Here is a 23,707-nt window from a genome sequence, read left to right as displayed (position 1 = left end):
CTGGTATATGTGGTTAATGACGGACCACCTAAAACCTCTTGGTACGATGGGCAGGCAGAGGGTCCTGCCTCTCCTTTGTATTTTACGGTAAAGGGTACCGGATTGTAGGTCATATGTACTCTCAATGCCTTCCACAAGCTCGTCGTTTTGCAATTTTTTTGGCGATTTCGGAGATTTGGGGGTCGCGACGTTGTTCCGCTAGTAGACAATCTTCTGAGATTTCGGCCAGATTAATTTTCTTTTCTTTGGTTTTATTAATTGGGGTACGGTCGATATCTACAGGGTTACGCGAAAAGAAATCTACGTGGGTCATTCGTTTACATAATGCTGAAAGTAAAAGTTTGCAAGTAAGCCCACCACCTATAAACCCTGTCACTCAGATTTACTTTATTGCGGGCTGCCTTCAACGAATTACAATCAGTGGCAACGAGAAATTCCCGTCAGTGCAGATAGTGGCGAAAATGTTTAACAGCGTTTACAACTGCCAGCGTCTCTAGTTCATACGAATGATACCTGGATTCCGCGTGGCTCGTTCTCTTACTGTAGTATTCTATTACCCGGTTTTTGCCGTCAATCTTATGCGTTAAAATAGCCCCATATCCGCCCGAACTAGCGTCAGTATGGAATTCTATCGGGTTATTCGGGTCGAATATTATTAACACCGGCTCATCAGTCAGGACGGAAATTATTTTTTGCCTTATAATATCGTGTCTATCTGTCCAAGTTAAATTTTTGTTACCGGAGGTAAGTGCATACAATGGTTTCATTACCTGTGAGAATTTAGGGACAAATTTTCGAAAATAGGAGGCTAAACCTATGAACTGCCTAAGTTGGGTGACGGTTGTTGGCGCAGGTAAAGAACTCAATGCTTGTATTTTACCGGGGTCGGGACGAACATTCGGTTCCAAAATCGAAACAAAATAAGAACGACTCACTCAGATGGCTTAATTTACCAGTTGGAGACTCCACCACGCAGGAGTTAACTCAACGTTCGTTATCGGAATCGCGGTTTGTTCTCCGCAGTAACGGATAGTTAGGCGCGATATGGCCCTCGCCATACTTGAAACAGAACACCTTGACGATACAGCTGGTCGGCTTCTCTCCGGGCGTCGTGTAGTCTCCTGTCTCTCGATCTTCATCCTCGTACGGCACTCCGCTATTTTATGGCCGAGGACACCACAGTAATGACGCTTAATCCGGGGGTCAGGCAGCTTCCGTCGTTTAACTTCGGGGCCTGCTGATGGATTTCCTGACGAAGGCGCCAGCCTCTTCTTCGCGTAGTGGAAAGTGTTCATTTCCGTCGCAAATAGTTCCCGAGTCTTGACGTCGTTTGTAAGCGCTACTTTCTCGACACGCTCGTCGCGCAAACTCAGATGATGAAGAACGGTGGCGTTGACTATCTCAATTGTTGTTAGATGATCTCACCTTGCCCCAAGGAGAGAACGGAGACGCATACCATAGGCTTCCGTGGATTCATCCTTCAGCTGAGGTTCAGCCAACATCTTCATTAACGCTGAGGTTGCCGTCTCTTTACCACCAAAACGCGCAAGGAAAAGTTCTCGAAATCATGCCCAAGTAAAGTCTACATCGACCGGTATCTGCGTGAGCCACTGCGAGGCAGTGCCCTCTAGCGCACGGCTTAAGGTGAAAAATAACTCATTGCTTTGGATGCGCCTTCTCTCCATGAACCGACTGACGGTTGAGCATCATGCGGCCGGATCGGCGCCCGCGATTTCGGGATTGAAATGTGGTAATGATACTTCCTTTGGTTCCACACTCATCCTTTGCCCTCTCGATTGATTCATGATGGCTATGAGCTGGTCCATCGTTACAAACGGCGACGATCCCACTTCTGATGTCGGGTTAACGTTAGGACTTGAATCTGCACCCGGGTTGTTCATCGTCGTTGTACAATTGAGATAACGTTTATTATCACAGATACAAGATCGACAAGTGACCACAGTAACTAGACACTAATGACAATGACCTTAGATTCGATATAACGAATCCACGGTCCACGGAATAACGGATATACTTTGCTGCAAAGTCTAAGTTGGGCTCGACTCTCTCCTCGTGATACACTGATCGCTCGATTCACTCTTCACCGATCGTACAGACACACCATGTCTCTGGCTAATAAGACTGCAAGCAAGAGAATGACTTTATAACTAATATACATTACGTTATATTTTTAATTTAAAAAACATAACGAACTAGTCATAATGGACGTTCTTAATAAAAATAAATACTAATAATAATAATATAGATTACAGTTTGTGTTACATACCATGTTTATCATATGGGATCTGACAAACGTCACGTGACCGACCATGCGATTCTAAGGCACGTGATCAGCTAAAGATTGATGCTGGTATTTGAATACATAAAGTAACGCAGTAACGCAAGTAAATGGTGTCAAATATTTCACATTTTTCTGAAGTATTGATGTACATTCGAAATACCGTATCATAAATAATTATAATTTAGTTTCTAATCTTTTACTTTCAGCCATTAGCGTTGGTTTAGTTCTTCACGTCGGCTTTTTTTTTTAAATTCCTTTCGATTTTTTTATCGGGCAATAATCACAAAAATGAACATTTTGCAAACGTACGTGAAGAAAAGAATTTGCTCGAAATTTTTAATTCGGAACTAGCATATTTTTGCGTAAAAGGAACGTGGATCAGACCGTGGACAGGCAGAATCTTCACTCACAGCAACCTCCATACAGTGAAAATTAACGCACTTAATAGTAGATACTTGGCACTTTTAGTAGATACTTGGTATTATTTCGCTTACAATTGCTAATTGTAGCATCGTACATGATAGAGTTATGAGTTGTATTATAAATAACGTTATGATCTGATTGGTTGCAATCGTGGTTGTATTACGTAGTTAGAGCATTTATCAGCTTGTTTCTTTGATTTCTGTATAAGGATAGATTTTTATCTCATAGTTATTTTAATAAGGTATCATGTTCAAAAATTTTAAAAGTTATCACTATATTTTTTCAAGTTTAACCTAAAATATATTCTCAACGATAAATTCTACGTTTAATTCTGTTCTAGAATGAACAACTATGGTAGAGTTGCATATTCATATTGCAATTGTATTCTTCACAATTTCATAGTAAAGTTTAACTTTATTTAATTCCAACCACAACTAATGTTGACATTTTTTATCGAATAATTATTAGATTCTAAATATTATTATTTCGCTGTATGTATATATTCTACTATGTCAGTACTTTATTAATTTTAAATCAGATTTTATCATTGAATAAAAATTAATACGTATGAGAAATAAACTTATTTTTACATAACTTTTGTTTCAATTATTGGCAAATCTTTGCCATTTTATTTCACATTCTTTCTTTTGTTCTCTAAATCCACGTGAATATTCTTAAAATGAGTAACGTAGACGGATTACATATACAGTTAAAGAAGGACTTGCAGCACACCCAAACCAGCTGGTTGCTGAAACAAATAAAACCATAATAGAAATACAATATATAAACCTCACAATAGAAATACAATAAACAACCTGGAAGATGAAACCCCGCTGGGGGTAACCATCCACATGTTATATTTTTATTCTTTAAGCTATAACATTTTACCAAATGTCCTTCTGGACAAATTGTAAAATTTAAACAAATAGAAAAAAAATATACAGTAATGATATACTTGCCGGTTACGATGGTCCTCCTAATTACATGAAAGTCATCGCTCACTGATGGAGGAGTTTCCCTCAAGAGGCTCTGGTCTTAGTGTTCTCTTTAACATAGCTCGAAACTCGACAGCTGAGTAATGTAAGGTAAGACAATGTTAATATTACTTTTAATATTTGAGTAAAAGTTTTGTCAATGTCACAATGAACTTTTTCTGATTAAAATAGGATCAGATATAATATGAAGCATATTTGCTCATTTAATTACATCAATGTGTATCTTTTTCGTCTATTATTTATGCATATACATGTGATTTAAAATATATCTCATTCGATCTTATTTTAATTGGAAAAACTTTAGGAGTGTGTTAATAAAAATTTAATGGAAAAAAAAGAAAAACAAAGAATTCTCATTATTGAATTAGTATTCTCTTTACAAGCACTTGAATGCGGATCAATTTACGCTCTAACCGATACATATACGATATATAATATAGTAGGTATATATAGTAATATAATATAATAATATAGCATAGTATAGTAATATAGTAACATAATATAGTGCGATAGAGTTGAAAAATACGTGTTGGCGGGGCGTGCCGCTTCCAGCTCAATACTTAGCTCGCATTTCTTCCAAGTAAAATCTCAGCTTCTTATTGTATATACGACCGTAATCGTGGTCGCGACTATTCAATTGTCTGTACTACTACTGCCACTCTATTCTCGTGATTATGTCATATGGCACGAAAATTTCACACATATACGTATATGTAATCTATATACAGTTCTATAGTCTATTCAAAGAGACGAGAAAGACGATCGAGTGTCACTAGGAACTAACGCAACTAGCAACTAAGCGCAGCCGCAAAAGTCACGTGTTGCTTATGTTTACTCTCTCATCTCATTGGAGAGACTATAGGCAAAGTATAATTTTGTTTTCATCCTATCACATCTCTGCTACCATCGCACGCGTCGTTGCTATTGGTCGAGTACGGTGGTAGAAATCGACGGCGATTATATCGAACCCAAGTGACATAGAACGATAACTCGACAGCATTGGCGTAGTCTGCTAAATAAAGTGCCATTTATTACCAAACTGAATGATTCCTTTACTTTATATATGATAGTATGTACACAGTTTGTCCCAAAGATAGGCGAGTTTTTTAAAAATAATAATGCAAATAAAACACATTCCTTCTGTCGCGAAACACGTCCTATTTGCATGCCCAACTAATACGTCAAGATATGTGTGTGATGCGTGTGTGAAATTTGTACAAACATTGTTTATGTGTTATTATTTATTAATTATGTGTGGAGACGAAGGATTGAAGGGAACATTAATTTTCTTTATTCGAAAGTTCCATGAGGCGGTTTTCGACATCCTGTTATGGATTTTAATGTGTAGGTAGGTATAATGTTTAATCTACGATTTTTCTTACAAAGCGTCATGCAAGATGGTTTACGTCTTCGAATGTCCATTATCTTCTTCTCTATGACTTGTACGAGGGAAGCTACTGCCCATGTATCGTCTAATTTGAGAAACCCTGTACACCCTACTGCTTAAGCTGACCAACTTTCATTTATGTAAGGAGGTTTGCTCGCGCACAGGAATATTTCGACTAATTTTTAATTGTCAATAGAAAACAAAGCTGAAAACGCAATTTTTTTTATTCTGAATTTTCATCTTATTTTAGCTTTAAGAATCATCTCTTAAATTGTTTTACATGTGTAGTTGAACACTTTCTATGTGTGTATATGTTAGACGTTGGATTAGGCTAGTACGATATTTAATGAAATTTCAATTTGTTTTTTAGACCTACGATTAATATTACTCGAAATTCAGATGCTATTGCATATATTTATTCAAAATAATGTCACCTTTGACAATTATCTGGGAAGAAATCTTAATACCAACAATAATGAGCGATTATATTTTAAAGTGACAACGAATACGGGAAAAAAAGAAAATCATGGCTATTTACCTATCGAATAGATATAAACTAGATATGGAAGGAAATACGCTGCCATAGTTGAAATACGTTTGCCATACTTGCCAAAGAATAGTTGTAACGGTGTTCTTTATGTCATGGGAGGATTTCGAGTCAATCCCCATTGAGAAAAAAGAGGCAATGCAAAAAAGAAAATAAAAAATTAAATTTGTAAACGTTTTATACACACATTTATTATGATAAATGAATTATTATTATAAGAGCGATGATTTTACTTGTTCTTCTGAGTTATTCATTAAATTACTTTCTCTTATTAGTGATTTGCAAAAAAAAAAAAAATAAGAACATAAATATATCGAGAGTTCAAAGAAATTTAATTTTTCGATGCATCCTCATTTTCTTCTTCCTGTTTCTTAGAATCATTCAAAAGTTTTCTCGATAATAATAATCATAATAAAAAGCATATTTTTAATAATACTCGGAAGGTAATGTCTCATCTTCGCTTGAATTCTTATTTCCAATTTCGAATGAAACGATTCTCTAAAGATAGATTTGGTCATTTTATTTCTACTTCAATTTTTATTTCTATTTATGCTTGTAAGACAAAATTACAAATATTCATCAATGTCACGCCGATAGAAAGAATATGATGTAACGCTATAAATTAATTTCTTATACTAACAGATGTATTCAATAATAATATGTACAAGAAAGAAAGCCTGTATCTACTACTTATCTGTAGCTTGTCGATATTCTTATATTGGATGAAGCAGAAAATAGACATAGTGACCATTTAATATTAATTTGTACGTATTGTGATTGTATATTTTACCTTTATAAATAATTTATTGAAATGGTAGATTATTTAGTGTTGTCGCGAGGAGAATGCGTCAGCGAAAAGCGTAAATTCTCGCTACGATTCGGATAATCAACGCCGCGAATTAGTCGTTGCCCTGTTTCGATTAAGATAACAGAGGTAGTTCAAATGAGTTTAACACTGAATTAACAGGGTTAATATAAACTTGTATATTTAACAATATTTAATATTAATTATATTATATATTAATATTTAATATTAATTTATATTATATATTAATATTTAATATTAATTTATATTATATATTAATATTTAATATTAATTATTATAATGCACACGTCACAAATTATTCAGCGATGAATACAAATGTGTTACAGAAATTCGACCCGACTTTATGAAATCTCTCGATGAATTCGTTAGACTAAACAACTTTAATTTTATTCGTCAGAACCTCTCGATGCATGCCGTTTGAATCTTCAAAATGATACTGATGCCCTTCGATCTTTTCTTTGTCTTTTCTGGGAGACAACCCCCACTACGCTCGGGTCACGCCACCGTTCGCGCCTATGATCACGTATGCCACCTTCTTTGTGTAGATGAAACAGCAGACCGAAGGCGAATCGACGTTTCTAAAACTCGCTGCTTGATGACAACTACCAGTTATGTAAATATGAAACCGGAATTTTTGTATAGAAAATAGACTTCTATTGTATGAAAATGATTAAAAATATTTTATTCGAAGTATTGCCCATCGCTAGCTATACATTTTTCCCACCTGTCTGGCAATTGGTGGATGCCACGCCAAAAAAACTGTCGCTCTTTTGAGGCAAACCAGTCATCGAGTCATTTTCGTACATTTTCGTAAGAAGTGAAGTGCTGGTCAGAAAGTGCGTGTCCCATCGATGCAAATAAATAGTAATCGGACGGAGCCAAGTCTAGTGAGTAAGCCGCGTGCGAAAGTATTTCCCAACTGAACGCTTCAATCGTTTCCTTGATCGGTTTTGCTGTATGTGATGGTGCATTATCACGAAGCAAAATTACTTTGCGTTGCCTTTTTTGATATTCTGGTCGTTTTTCACGCAAAGCTTGATTCAAATCGATCGTTTGTTGTCGGTAGCGCTCAGTATTAACGGTTTCGCCAGGTTTTAACAGCTCATAATAGATCATACCCTTCTGATCCCACCAAACACAGAGCATTGTCTTCCGTCCATAGCGATTTGGTCTTGTAGTCGATGTCGATGGTTCGCCTGGAGCTACCCATGATCTTTTACGCTTAGGATTCTCAAAATATATCCACTTTTCATCGCCAGTCACAATTCGGTGAAGAAATGACTTTCTTTTGTATCTGGCGAGCAGCATTTCGCAAGTGGTTTTTCGGTTTTCCTGCTGTCTTTCGTTCGGTTCACGTGGAACCCATTTTCCCACCTTCTGGATCTTTCCCATGGCTTTCAAACGTATGGAGACGGTTTCTCGTGTCACGTTTAATCGATCAGCGAGTTGTTGTTGCGTTTGAGCGTCATCCTCATCCAACGATGCTTGCAATTCACTGTCTTGAAACTTTTTCGGTGGTCTTCCACGTTCTTCGTTCCTCGCGTCAAAATTTCCACTTCTGAATTTTTTAAACCACTCAAAGCACTGTGATTTACCAAGAGTATGCTCACCGTAATCTTCGATAAGCATTCGATGCGATTCTGCAGCAGTTTTCTTCAAATGGTAACAGAAAATCAATGCTGTCCGCAAATCGTAGTTTCCAGGCACAAAATTCGACATGTTCAACGCTATTACAAACTATGCTGTTGTATGAAACTTGTATTGTTCTGAGTCGAAAATGTTTGTGAGATGCCAACAAAGACTTTTGGCATCAATGACGCAGTTTAGTGATAACTACATTATCAGCTAGGGCCATTTATAGGGAAATTCCGGTTTCATACGTACAGGCCTGATATATCAGTGTTACGACCGTTCGCGGAGAGACGCGGTCGCGAGGAAAACGCGTCAGCGAGAGGCGTAAATTCTCGCTACGATTCGGCTAATCGACGCCGCGAATTAGTCGTTCCCCGTGTTTCGATTAGGATAACAGGGGTGGTTAATTGAAATTAACACTGTGTTAACAGGTTAATATAGCATGTATTTTTAACAATAAATTGAATAAGAGTAGAATCGTCACTAATTGTTTTGTGATAGATACAGTTAATGATTTATAAAGATTCGATCCGATTTTTGATGTATGCTGCGTGAATATTTTAATGAGACTGTTCAGATGCGACTGTTCGGTTAGAGTTGTCGAATGAGACTGATCGGTTACAGATTTCGATTCTTTGTCTTTCGGGGAGACGACCCCCCCCATGTGCTCGGATCACGCCACCGCACGCGCCGATGATCACGCAGGCCGACTTCTTCGTTATAAAATAACGGTCCGAGATCGACGGTTCCAGAACTCGTTGCTTGGTGACAAGTATGCGCTCGTCGATACAATGTATGTTTTCCGTCGGGCACATAAGAGGATATATCTGCGACGCTGGAGGACCGCGAGCGACGGTTGGAAATACGATCTCTAAAAAGCCTCGTGGCGTAACATACTCCCCCCGTTGAGAGGGTATCGATCAAGTACTATGGGTAATATTGTGAGGTGGATCTCTCGTTAGACTTCGTAGCTGTTGGGTGTTTCGGAGTCATCTGTCGGCGATCTGCTCGGTAGTGGTACCATCCGCTTGACGCTCCGATCCAGTGTGCTTGTTGCCGTTTGTACGGTAGCCGTCCGTATGATGCCGTCTGCGCCGGGCTGGACCTTGATGATTCTGCCCAATGGCCATTGCATTGGGGGAACGTTGTCTTCTCTGAGGAGGACGATGCTGCCTTCTCGTATACCGTGACTACCCTTGCTCCATTTGTTTCTGATAGTAAGCTCGTTCAGATACTCTCGATGCCAGCGTTGCCAGAAATGTTGCTTGATTTTTTGGATGTGTTGCCAACTCGAGAGATGATTAGTTGGAGTATCTGTAAAATCTCGTTCTCGCAAACCCGTTAGTGCGTCTCCGATAAGGAAGTGACCGGGAGTAAGGACAAGGAGATCGTTAGGATCTGTGGATATTGGAGTGAGCAGACGGGAATTTAGGATCGATTCAATTTCGATAATGAGTGTGTTCAAGTTTTCAAATGTCAGGAGCTCATTACCTGCGACGCGTCTGAGGTGTCGTTTGAAAGATTTGACTGCAGCCTCCCACAACCCACCGAAGTGAGGCGAGTTTGGAGGAATGAAGCGCCATTCGATCCGTCGGTCGGCTAGAAATGATTGAACCTTTACCTTATGATCGTCGGACCGTAGGAGGTTCCGGAGTTCTCGCAGCTCGTTGTTGGCACCAACGAAGTTAGTACCGTTGTCGGAATAGATCGTTGTACAGAATCCTCGACGAGCAATAAATCTTCTCAGCGCCGCAATGAAGGCCTCGCTAGTGAGGTCACTGACCAACTCAATGTGGACCGCTTTGACTGCAAGACATACGAAAATTGATACGTATACCTTTATCTTGCGTCGGTTGCGATCCTTTCGCTCCTTGATGTAAAATGGTCCGCAATAATCGATTCCGACGTTGGTGAACGGTCGAGATTCTGTTATCCGTGCGGCTGGGAGATCGCCCATTATATAATCCACTGGGGGTGGATTAGTTCGGCAGCAACGAACGCACTTCTTCAACGTGCTCCAAACCTGGCTACGGCCGTCGATAGGCCAATAAGATCTCCTCAAGGAATATAAGGTGGCTTGAATTCCGGAATGGAGGTTTATGAGGTGCTCGTGCTCGATTATGAGTGATGTGACGAAGGATTTGGGTAGGATGATTGGGTGTTTCTGGTTGAAGGGCAATGTTGAATGACTGAGTCGGCCTCCGACTCGTAACATCCCGTCCTTGTCCAGAAATGGATTGAGTCGCTGTAGTTTTCCCTTCACTGTGGAATTTCGATTTGTTTGTAGATTGTGGATTTCGTCTGAAAAATAGCATAGTTGCAGCAGTGTGATTAATCTGTTATGCGCAATGGTTAAATCGTGCGTGGTTAGAGGGCTCCCTCGATCCTGTTTTTGTCGCCATCGTAGGCAACGAGCGATGATTCTGATAAGTTTTGGCCACGAGGAGAATCTCTCCAATAGACTATGGTCGGCGGGAATCAACGATAGACAGGTTGCCTTCTTCTGCTCCGGTATTTCTGTTAAGGGTACGGGGTTCCATGTCGGCCAGCGTTCTTCAGATTGTTGGAGCCACTCCGGTCCATGTTGCCAAATTGTTGATCGCAGAAAATCTTCAGGTAATTGACCTCGAGATATGAGATCAGCAGGGTTGTCCGTGGTGGGAATGTGACGCCAATCTGAGGTGTGAGTCTTACTTTGAATGTCTGAAACTCGATTGGCGACGAATGTTTTCAGCGTATGGGGTGATGTATTAATCCAATGAAGGACGATGGTGGAGTCCGTCCAGTAAACGGTGCGAGAGATGTTATTTTGTAACGCTTAATGTACTGTGGTCGTCAGTGATGTGAGAAGAAGTGCTCCACTCAGTTCCAGTCTTGGGATGGTTAGTGATTTGAGTGGAGCTACCTTTGACTTCGCAGTGAGGAGTCGTATCCAGACATGGCCATCCGGAGTGATCGTGCGAAGGTAAACACATGCCCCATACGCCTTCTCGCTGGCGTCACAAAATCCATGTAACTCGATTTCAGCTGCGGATTTGATTATGGTTTTGCGTGGAAACCTTATGTTATTCAACAATGGTAATTGCGTATAATATTTGCGCCACTCTGTATGTACGTCGGCCGGAAGCGATTCGTCCCAATCGATTTTCAATGTCCATATCACGATTACTGGTGATAGCAATCCAAGAGGGTCGTAAATCTTGGCGATTTCAGAGCTGATTATCCTTTTCGTAATTTGAGGGGTGATGGGATTGATTTTGACGGAATACAGGATGGAATCATCAGATGAATTCCAAACAACACCCAGGGTTTTTACAGTTTGAGATTCGCCGAGGAGAAGCTTGTCGTTTATGTCCTGTTCGGGAAGTCCGCTTAACAGTTCCCGGCTATTCGACGCCCATTTTCGAATATTTAAACCGGCTAATTTAAGCAGCTCTGTGAGCTCTATTCTTAATGATCGTGCCTCGTCCTTTGTATCAACTCCTGTGAGAACATCGTCGACGTAAAAATCTCGTTGTAGAATTGCTGCCGCTCGTGGATATCGATGTCCTTCGTCGTCTGCCAATTGTTTGAGGCACCGAATGGCTAGATATGGGGCCGTTGAAAGCCCAAACGTCACTGTATTGAGTTTATAGGTGTCAACTTCTCCCTTCGTATTACGCCACAAAATTTGTTGGAATTTTCGATCCTCTGGCCGCACAAGAAATTGTCGATACATTTTTTCGACATCGCCTGTAAGGACGTATTGGTGAGAACGGAATCTCAGGAGAATGTAGAATAGGTCCTCTTGTAGTTTCGGTCCCGTGTGAAGTATATCGTTCAAAGAAACGCCGGTGGTGGTTGGAGCCGATCCGTCAAACACGACTCGGAGCTTCGTGGTTTGGCTGGATTCTTTGATTACGCCGTGATGTGGTAGATAGCATTCGTCATCTGATTGGTGATGTGATGTGATTTTAGTCATGTGACCCAATTCCAAATATTCTTGAATGACCGCCCGGTAAGCGGTTTCGAATTCTTGATTTCGTTGGAATTGGCGATGGAGAGAGGCGAGTCGTTTCATCGCAATCGTTTTAGATGATCCGAGTGACGGAAGTTTCTCGTTGAAGGGGAGTGCAACGATGTATCGCCCTTCGCTGGTGCGTTGAACGTGACTTTGGAAATGTTCCTCACATCGTCGATCCGCCTCTGATACGTGTTTCGTTAGTGGTCCCTCGTCGAGTTCCCAAAATCGGGTGAGGTCCGTTTCGAGATCTGCCGTGGAGATGTGAAAGACCCTTGCGGTCGACGGGAAGAATGGGCTCCCCCCGATGACCCAACCGAATTGTGTTTTTTGCAGGCGTAGATCGGGGCCTGTTGGTGGATTAAGATTGATTTGACCGACACATAATGACGCAACTGTGGGCCCGGAGCTCAACAGGATGTCAATTGGGGCTGGTACATGAAATGTTGGATCGGCTAACTGGATATTCTTCGGTATCGGGATTGTTGATCGGTCTATGGGTTGATCAGGGATGGATGTTGAAATTGTCGGTATGATAAGGAATGTCAAGGTGCGTTGGTAGATTTTGTTAGTGGATGTGATCGTGGCTGTAATAGAACGATTCGAAGTCATTGACAAGGTATCAAGGGCTCCGATTGGGATAGAACATTTATGTTGAGGGATTCCTAAGGAATTTGCAAGCCGCTCGGTTATGAAATTCATGCTGGACCCGGTGTCTAACAATGCTCGACAACGCACTGGTTGAACTCTGTCGTTTAGTATGTTGATGCGTGCCGTGATTAATAGATCGTTGGATAATGTGGTGGAAGAATTTATGGTCGGTGAGTCGGTTTCCCTTGTTGCGTCTGTTTGTCGTTGTCACTGTGTGATTTGTCGTAGAGTATCGGTGAGTTGATTAGGACATGATTGAGTTGATGGTATATCATTTGGATGTATCAATGGTTTTTTCCTTATGCCGGGAGGTGTCGTCGCCGGTGTCCGGTTGCGAGAGGGGGCCCGATCCGGAAGTTGAACGTCGGATCTATGTAAAAGGGTGTGGTGGCGTTGTCCGCATATACGACAGGATCCGGCGGTACACTGTGAAAGCGTGTGTCCTATCATCAGGCAATTGGTACACGCTGATATTTCTTCCGCGGCCCTAAGACGTTCTTCGATAGCGCTTGTCTTGAAGTCGTTGCAAGTACAAATTTTGTGTGGTTCACGGCAGATTGGACAGCGTGACAAAGATTGCGATGTGACAAATGCGTGCCCACGTGTTTGGCGTGTCGTTCTTGGAGTTTCTATGACTCGACACCGCTCGTTCAAAAATCTCAGGAATTCCTTGAACGCGGGGAATGGTGTGGATTTTATCCTGTCTTTCCAAATTAGATCGGTTTCCCGATCCAATTTAGAGGTGCACAGATATAATAGCACGGTATCTGCGGTCAGTTGTCCAAGAGATTCTAAGGCCTTGTAGTGTGACTCTAGCTTGGTAGTATAGGACTGTAAATCTCGGTATGCTGTGCGCGATAAGAAGCCTGTGTTAATTATCTCCTGCAAGTGTCTCTCAACGATTTTAGCTGGTCTGTTATATCTTTCTTCTAATATTTCCCACGCGGCTGAGTAATTGGTGGCCACGTTACTTAACGAGGATATAGTGAGAGCAGCTTCGTCCGTTAAACAAGAGCGCAGATAGGTTAGTCGTTTGCAATCGTCAATGCGAGGGTTATCGTGAACCGTGCAGCGAAATTGATCCGCGAAACCTGGCCAATCCTCGTAGGCTCCCGAAAAGGTGGGTAATTGAATTTTCGGCAAGTCGACGGATTCCGGCAATGAAAGATTCGATAAGTTCGATGTAAGACTTCGAATTGTCGGCTCTGATTGTTTGGTTGCGTTATTAATTATGGTGGTCGCGTGTCCGGTGACAACATAGAACATCTGTTGTAAATCAATGCGGTCCTGCTGTGTTTGGCCCTCATCCCTATCGTCTAACTCACATTGATTTTTTTTGAACGATGTGAATTCTACCTCTAATTCCTTTAAATTCCGTTGAATGGCATATATAGGTGCCCCTTCCTCATAATTGTTGACTATTGTGCGAAATGCCTCCAATTCTTTCCTAAACCCTTCTCGTTTTAATATCAATTGTTTCGTGCGTTCTTCCAGATTGGGAGCCATAACTGATTTCGATGCTTTGAACGAGCTTACCTTGTAGTTGCGTTCCGGACGTCGGTTCGGTTATCGGTTATTGCTCGTTACTGTGCGACGGGGGACGGCGTGGTTGCGTTCTTCAACCACCGAATTATGCCTCTCCCAGGATGGCGGCTCTTTGACGTTATTGACTTCGCTGGAGTGGTAACGCTTTCGCTGCTGGTTATGTTGGATTCACGTGGCACTGTACGGTAGTGGGTGTCACTGGTGTGCACTTTTCACTTACCACTGAATCCGGCTCGAAGGACCAAATGTTACGACCGTTCGCGGAGAGACGCGGTCGCGAGGAAAACGCGTCAGCGAGAGGCGTAAATTCTCGCTACGATTCGGCTAATCGACGCCGCGAATTAGTCGTTCCCCGTGTTTCGATTAGGATAACAGGGGTGGTTAATTGAAATTAACACTGTGTTAACAGGTTAATATAGCATGTATTTTTAACAATAAATTGAATAAGAGTAGAATCGTCACTAATTGTTTTGTGATAGATACAGTTAATGATTTATAAAGATTCGATCCGATTTTTGATGTATGCTGCGTGAATATTTTAATGAGACTGTTCAGATGCGACTGTTCGGTTAGAGTTGTCGAATGAGACTGATCGGTTACAGATTTCGATTCTTTGTCTTTCGGGGAGACGACCCCCCCATGTGCTCGGATCACGCCACCGCACGCGCCGATGATCACGCAGGCCGACTTCTTCGTTATAAAATAACGGTCCGAGATCGACGGTTCCAGAACTCGTTGCTTGGTGACAAGTATGCGCTCGTCGATACAATGTATGTTTTCCGTCGGGCACATAAGAGGATATATCTGCGACGCTGGAGGACCGCGAGCGACGGTTGGAAATACGATCTCTAAAAAGCCTCGTGGCGTAACAATCAGAATATGCACATTTATATCAAGCATTACGACAGAACGTAGCAACTCAAGCTTCGGTTCGGGAACACCAAGACCAATTACGAGAAGTTAGACAAGGATTTAACGAAAGCGTACAAAGCTACATTATTCGCTTTAGAAAATCCCTTAATAAATTACAGTATAGTATAACCAACGAATACCCAGACGAAATAACCAGACGTGCCATGAGCGATAGAATTGTGAAAGATTCGGTAACAGATTTTATTCGAGGATTAAAAACGGAAAAAGGACAAGTTCTACTTGCCAATCCGCCGTACAACGTTATTGAAGCTGAGAAACGCGCCGCCGACATCGAAAGATATTTTGAAGATAAAACGAGCAAGCACTGGACCGTTCGCCTCAATGATCGACCACAGTATAAACCACGACCAGTAACGCGAACTCCATGTCCACACCACCCAAACCGATTCAATATACTTTCGCTCAGCAACCAAGAACTACGTTTCAACAAAACGAATCCGCACCATTAGCAGAACGAACTCAACTACGATATTTCAAGTGCAAACGCCTTGGACACACCAAACCAATGTTCAAATTTTCGAACAACAGACCTACAACAATGAGCACCTCCGATCAACAACATCGAGATAGAAACAGAAGAATCAGGATCAACGCAACTACAGGAGAATTCCTAACAGTGCTCCTTGGACCAGTTGGACAACCAAAACGAAGATTTCTTGTCGATTCAGGAGCAGAAATCAATCTACTTAAGCGAAAATAGATATTAAGAATAGAACCAGTACCTATAACGAAATTCGCAATGGGACACTCTAAATTCAAAACTTCAGAACGCGTTATTATAAATCTGTTTGGCAAGAAGATAGACTTCCATGTAGTAGATTGTGTTTAACGCTGTATTACACTTCGTCCTCTCCGCATAATAACATGAGTGATATCTCAAATTTAATCTTCCCAGTCCTAGCACAATCATTGATATATGACCATCACATAATTGATATTTGGCCAAGTCAAAATTTGCTCGAAGCGTTAATGGATTACAGTAAGGAATTTAAATGATTTTGATTTGATTATGAACCGATATTCTCTTATTCGACACAACGATAATGAAATAAAAAAAAGAGATCAAATTATTGAAGGTTTTGAGAATTTAGGATTTTTAGGCAGGATAACGATGGGTATCGGTGAGCACTCAGGTATTGGTTTTTATCATAAGAGACATGCTCAATGATTGAAATCAACTAATAGTATCCTTTGTTTCAAAGAATGCAGTTAAAACTATTATTCAATTATCAGATGTATTACATGCTATTTTAGATACTTTATATAGTATAGGGTTGATAACTTGATGGAGGTGTTGTTTCCGATCAAGGTGCAAGAAATTTAAGCATAGCAGAAAAACGAGTTAGTATTCAAAATACTGATTTTATTAAAAATGGAGAAATTCTGCTTGTCTGTCTTAAAGGCTTAAGTAGTGCATATGGAAAGTCGTGGATTGACAGCGTTCGTAGCGTCACGACTTTTCAACATTGATTGGCGCGAGTTCGATTCCCGTCTCGAGCTCGATGTCGTTTTACGTTTCGCGATTACGGACTTGCGAGATTTGGTATTTTTAAAAAAATGCTTAGCCCGGTAATTTGACAAAATCTTTCTGCAGTAACTCGCGAAAATTTTATGTTCGATACGAGTATACGATTAAAATAATGCGCCGCAGTGAAACTATTTTTTTGGATCGGTAATCGCTGCGTATCACAGCGTATTCAAACGCATAGCGCTGTTGTCGAAGATTGTAGTACTTCTGTTTCTTGTAGCAAATTATCCTACCTACACGAACGGTAGCGTATACGTAACAGGATATTTTATAATTTTATTTTCCATATCATACTAAATTTGTAGCATCTAAGTATTAATGTATCATTGAGAATATCATCGGATAGATTATATCTTAGTGATAATAACTTATCACTAAAAGATATATTTAAGACGTGAAAATAATTGTTCACATTCTTACAAATATCGAGGCTCTTTTTCTATTTTGTTTAGTAATTTTCATTTCTAACGTATTGAACATTTTCTATTAGTAAGAATAAGGAACAAGCTAATCAGTTGAGATATAACAAGACGCTTCACGGAATTTAGACTAGTTTAAAGAGAAATTAATTTAACTCTCATATTGCAGTGCTTGAGTCTATCGAACTAGTCGACAAACAACGGAAATTGCTTATGTTGGAACGATAAGAAGTCAAACGTATCTTTAAATGGCAGATTTAACATCAGTAATGGACAGCTCATAGATGGCTCGCAATATTTGATTGCAATAGTAAATGTACATGTACATTGTTGCCATTTTCAATGTTCTTCGCGAGCGTAGATTCCGAATTAAATGGATAACTCTGTATGTTACGCCAATATGCTGACTTCTAAATTTATCTCAGTTTTGAGCCTCGATTGTCATTCCACCCTTGTCTTTTATACTTTTGTTACTTTTTTTATCTATATTACTTTTTATTACTATCTATATGCACTATTCTTTTAACAGGCACTCCTAACCTAAAATATTATGCCAGCTCCACTTTAAGAAACATGGGTGTCTATGCTGACCATTTTTTACCCGAAATATTCAAACCAAGACCTACAAAAAATATGAATAGAAGGAAACAGTTGAAGGGGAATGCCGTACCAGAACCGTCAAAATATTTATTAAAAACTAAAGAAGAAGAAGAAGAAGAAGATATACAAGAAAGACGTAATAGAAAAGCAGCTGATGAGGAAAGAAGAAAGGCAAAACGAAAAAGATGAAAACTACTATCAACAACAACAAGTGAATGTGGTTTATTGGTATAAAGGTAATAAATTTTTTTGGCATTAAAAATGACATTTTGTAAAACGTAAATTTTAATAATTTCACACCAGCTTCGTATATATATGGTATAATCATGTTCTGCTGTCCCAAAAGTAAATATTAGTGAATACTTCTGGAAAAAAATACAATGTATTACCCTTCCAGTCGGAATTTCACACTTTCTGAAGAATCAATTCCTTCAATGATTTTAGGTGCATCCGAAGAAGAGCTTTCCGTTAAAACTGAGGAAGATTCGCGCCTGAGAAAACATCAAGAAAGAGCGCATGTCTTAAGAATTAAGAGAAAGGACGAAGAGCAGTTGAAATTTCCTCGATGGCAGAAATTTATTTATTTTCTTTGTTTTTTGTTAATAAATTATTATATTCATACATTTTGTACTATTTCCAACTTACTTTGAATTTTATGTGTGTTATTATTCAAAAATATAGTAAATAATTTATTTTTCTTTCCCAGACAACTTACAATTAGTTTCATTATTGCGCGATTTTGTCATTCTCCTATTTGTCTATCTCCTACAGAAAAGTAGATATGAACTTTTTCGTAGAACCGATAATTAAATAGATTTTTGTAGCGTGGCACTCAATAGGTTCTTGGCTATGTAGTGTATAATCAAACAGATCAGATCCTTTAAGCTTAAATACATAAGTTCTTGCATATGCTAAATTGCAATCAAACAGGGAAGATATTTAATTTTACAAGTTCTTGTATATGTTAATTTCAATTAAACTCAGCATTTGGCCACATGCTGCAGCACTTGTACTCTAAAACAATTAGAGCTACGTGCGTGAGTAATCTCATTTCCTCTCTGTTACATATTATATCAGCGATGCATTAACTTATATTGCTATTGGGTAAATTTTTTATACACCTCACGCGATTGGTTCTCAGTTCTCATACATTGATTGACTCACTGGACCTCTGATTGGCTGCATTCAAACAAATTCAAATTTAAATATATAGATTTAAACTCCTTAGAGTTCACGTAGGATAGGGACTCTTTTTGTTTTACGAGTAGCACGACGTTCTTTGTTTCACGGACAGAGCGACCCTCTTGTGTTTTACGGACAACCATTTTTGAGAGGCACTAATTTCCCGAACGGACGGACAGAGAGCAACATCAGAGACTGACAAGATCACAGAATAATTATTTAAAATTTTGAAGACTGATGGAGAAAGATCGGTACCTCAGGACGTTGAAAATCGATTCTCGATTTTCAGGTAAACATTGTACAGAATTTGTTATTTCTCGTTTATGTAATTTATTGTTATTTATTGTTATATACGGATATCAATTGTTGTTTATTTTTGTATTTTATCTAATTACTTTCACAATAAAACTCGATTTTCAGACTTCAGAATCGATCACCTGAATTATCCCAAGATTTACGATCTTACAAATCGATTTTCGTTACGCCATGCCGTTAAAAGTGACCCTCTGCATCGTCATGAACGAGAACGCAAGAGGGGAGAAAATGGAATGAATGCATAGAATCCATAAGAAAACCAGAAGATGAAGTGTATTATGTTTTTCCCCCTTCTAGGTAACCATCCACATGCTTTATTTATTTATTTTTATTTATTTTTTTTTTTTTATTTTTTTATTTTTATTTTTTATTTTTTTTATTCTTTTATTCTCTAAGCTATAACATTTTACCAAATGTCCTTCTGGACAAATTGTAAAAATTTAAAAAAAAAAAAAAAAAAATGTTTTTCCCCCAGAATATCAACCAAGAAATCATCATCTTCAATTATTCAGTTTATCGACAGTGAGGAAAGGCTCAAACAGCTTAACCAAGGTAGGCTATTACAGAAACATTACACTCACGATGGATGACGAAACGGCTGCGTTATACATCGATACAGATTTAAACTTTGTATTTCGAGATACTTAATTAGAAGAATCAGAAATCATCCCCACTAATATCAGACCACCAATTCGGATTCAGAAACAAACATTCCACTATAGAGCAAATACACAGGCTTGTCAATGAAATAATAACAACACTCGAAAACAAACAATATTGCACAGCCCTCTTCATGGACATAGAAAAAGCTTTCGACAAAGTAAATCACGAAAGACTACTACAAACAATCAAGAAACAATTCCCGGAGCAAATACACCAATTAATAAAATCATATCTAAGCAACAGAACCTTTGTAATAAAAATCAAAGACGCATACTCAGAGGTCAAAGACATCAAGACAGGGGTCCCGCAAGGAAGCGTCTTAAGACCAATATTATACACACTCTACACGGCCAACATACCAACAACTACAAATAGCAAAATACTGACATTCGCGGACGACACAGCTGTACTAATCAGGCACACTAACCCAGTAACTGCAGTCACAATATTACAAAAACATATCACAAAAATAGAAAAGTGCTTTCTACAAGCTAAACAAATCAAAGCTAACCCTAATAAATGCAACCACATCACATTCACACTGCGAAAACAGATACCACCAAACATCTTCCTGAATGGCACGCAAATAATACAAACTAGGCAAGTCAAATACCTTGGACTACACATAGATACACAACTCACATGGAAACAGCATATCAAATCAATAATAGACAAACTACAGACAGCAAGGAGACAAATGCACTGTCTAACAAGTCGAAAATCCAAATTAAGCACTGAAAACAAATTAAGAATATACAAATCAATCATAAAACCAATCTGGACCCATGAAATCCCGCTATGGGGAACAGCAGCAATGAGCCATATAACCAAAATTGAAACAATGCAAGCAAAAATACTCAGAACCATAGTAAACGCCTCATGGTACGTTAGAAACGAGGACATTCGGAAAGACCTGGGAATACCAATGGTCAAGGAGGAGATTAACAGACTCGCAAGTAGGTACAGAGAAAGAATAGCAACGCACCCGAACCGATTGGCAGCAGAAACGATCAACCCAACAAACATTGAAAGAAGGCTAAAAAGGAACACCCAACAGACCTCACAAAGGATATAACCTAGCAAACACGACGATGGTACCCCGCTGGAAGTACCCCGCTGGAGGTACCCCGTTGGGGGTAGCCACCCACATGCTATATTTTATTTTGTTTTTCTTTTTTTATTCACCTCCATCTAGATATAATACTTTACCGAATGTCCTTCTGGACAAATTGTAAAATCCAAATAAACAATAAAAAAAAAACCTAGATATAATACTTTACCAAATGTCCTTGTGGACAAATTGTAAAAATCCAAATAAATAATTAAAAAAAAAAAATTTTGCTGTTAGAATATCAGGAGTCCTTACTGAAGATTTTTTATTTATTTATCTAATGCATAGTACTATTAACTTATAATAATGATAATATATATGTATATTATTGTATGCAATATATAACGCTATATAGGGTGAAACTGTAGAAACGTTATCTATCCTCGGATTTCTATGATTCTGGATATGTTGTAGAAATATTTTGAACAACTTTTACCTATATACTATACCGTATATAAGGAGTGAACTTGTTTAATTTTCAATATATTGGTAAGAAACTACCGGCTCGATTATACTGTATTTCTGCTTATAGTTGTTCATCTGCGACAGCGGCGTATGCGTCGGTCTGGTTGCCAGTCGTCGGTCACTTACCTTTTGTGCATTAACAATTATTTAATTAATTAATATTTGAACCCAATACATTGATGATATTTACTTTTAATTGAGTTATAAGTTACCAGTTATAACAGACTCTTGCAGCCTCGCATGTGTACGTTGTGCACGAAGCCTCTAACCCGCCCAACCCTCGTTTCCAAAGAGAAAATAAGTGACCGGCAATCGGTAACCAAACTAACGCATACGCTGTCACAGTTGCACAACTGCAGATGCAGAATTCACTGTATTGCCATCGATAGTTTTTCGCGAATATCCCAGAAAATAAGCGAATTCACTTCTTATATAGGAAAAGGTTATTTGAAATATCGATTTCTACAACATATTCGAAAATATCGAAATCGAAGAGTAGTTAACGTTTCTGCAGTTCCACATACCAAATCGTATTCTCTTCGACGCTATTCAATTTTTATGCGAAAGATTTTTCCATAAAGTAAATCATTTTGTAATGATGTTTGAAATGATAAAGTTAGATACTTCATTCTATTTGGCGTAGATTATCATATATTCAAAGGAATAGTTTTCTGTTTGTTCATTAATATGGCATTACTTAGTTTTTATCTAACTGGGAAATGTAAACATTTTCTAATGTAATTTCAATATGAGAGCCAATGGAACTTTAAGATCATATTCCAAAAGAACGATTCATTTGCGACCCATGGTTCCTTGCAGATATTACGTGATCCATTAGATATCCATTACACGATGCAATACAAAAAATTTGGCTTTGAAATTCTATTATACGGTATCTTTCTTTAATAAATCTCCACCGATCTGAAGGTGTAGGATCATCTACCAAAGTCATGAGATATAATTCTTGAATATCCTGAACAACCAATAACCCTATAACCAAACTGCGCAATATTTAATAATTTTTCTTTAATGCAATATAATTGTAATACCTTCTTACTCTTTTCATTTCCTATACTCTGTTGCTTTTAACGACATATCTTTCGTTTGTCAATTTATAACCTTAATCGAAGATAATTAAAATTAAGAATTATCGATACCTAATGAATTATACAAAAACATGTTACGAAAATCAACGTAATCACATGGAATATGTATGCACAATAACGACAACGATAAAAATTCAGGACATCGAAAAATTGTGAACGCAATTGGGTTTCACATTTGGAGGACGAAATTTCCATAATGTGTCACTGGGACAAGGTCAAGAACCCATAGCGGAAGAAGCTATAGAACTTTCGGCGAACGAAGGCCACTGGGTAATTTTGCAAAATGTCCATTTGGTGTGGAAATGGTTGCCTACATTAGAAGAAAAGATGGAACAATGCTCGGAAAATCCACATGATGATTATCGATTGTTCATTAGTAAGGAATCCAGTCCTGATCCTCATGAATCAATAATACCTCAGGTAATAAACAATTGTGTAATTTGAAAAAGCAAAAGAAAATATGCAGTTTTAATTAACATGTACTAATTATATTCCTTAACCCTCCGTCGGTAATATGGTATTTCACGAATGTCGGAATTTCACTAACGCGGTCGTCATTACATGTTTTTCAGTAACTGGCCTAATTTCTTACTGTTTTTTGCTTTAAGAAAATCTAAGAAAATTCTGAGTTATCTATTATAGTCCCTAATTTACCATATAAGTGATACTTTAGCCAATAAGTAGATAATATCGATAAGAAACACTAATTACTAAGTGTAAGGTTCGTTACATTGACACAGGGTATACTAGAATCAGCCATGAAGATCACTAACGAACCAATTATAATCGGGTCGCTTATAAGATTAAACTGTTACGGATAATCCTAAGAATAAAAACAACACAACAGTACACAGGGATTCTTTTTGTTTTGTTTGTTTCTTTGTGTGATAGCACGACATTCTTTGTTGCACGGACGGAGCGACCTTCTTTTGCTTTACGGACAACTATTTTGAGAGATACTCATTTCCCAAACGGACGGACAGATAGTAACATTAGAGATAGGCAAGATCACAGAATAATTATTTAAAATATTGAAGATTGACGGAGAAAGATCGGTTGCTCAGGACGTTGAAAATC

The 23,707-nt window shown here is 38.8% G+C and overlaps 1 protein-coding gene and 1 long non-coding RNA gene across 4 annotated transcripts in view; both read left to right on the top strand.

Annotated features, from left to right (window-relative positions):
• The window catches only part of LOC141445937 (uncharacterized), a 41,546-nt gene extending 23,048 nt beyond the window's left edge, over window positions 1-18,498 (top strand). Inside the window, exons 1-4 of one of the 3 annotated variants that reach the window (XM_074112150.1) lie at window positions 15,546-17,013; window positions 17,358-17,504; window positions 17,718-18,024; window positions 18,233-18,498. In XM_074112150.1, coding sequence (XP_073968251.1) covers window positions 15,606-15,941 — 336 coding nt within the window. In that variant the 5' untranslated portion in view covers window positions 15,546-15,605 and the 3' untranslated portion in view covers window positions 15,942-17,013; window positions 17,358-17,504; window positions 17,718-18,024; window positions 18,233-18,498. Of the gene's footprint in view, window positions 1-15,545; window positions 17,014-17,357; window positions 17,574-17,717; window positions 18,025-18,232 lie in introns of those variants that run through there. The other 2 variants (XM_074112149.1, XR_012453419.1) reach the window with 2 other exon arrangements.
• LOC139996395 (uncharacterized) lies at window positions 4,953-5,954 on the top strand. The gene is made up of 2 exons (XR_011802222.1): window positions 4,953-5,068; window positions 5,478-5,954. It is a non-coding gene; the product is annotated as an uncharacterized lncRNA (long non-coding RNA).
• Window positions 18,499-23,707: the final 5,209 nt, after the last annotated feature.

Source organism: Bombus fervidus, chromosome 18, assembly GCF_041682495.2.
Source record: "Bombus fervidus isolate BK054 chromosome 18, iyBomFerv1, whole genome shotgun sequence".
Taxonomy (NCBI): domain Eukaryota; kingdom Metazoa; phylum Arthropoda; class Insecta; order Hymenoptera; family Apidae; genus Bombus; species Bombus fervidus.
The sequence above is the reverse complement of the archived record's forward strand: the minus strand, read 5'-3'. Positions and strand labels throughout refer to the sequence as shown.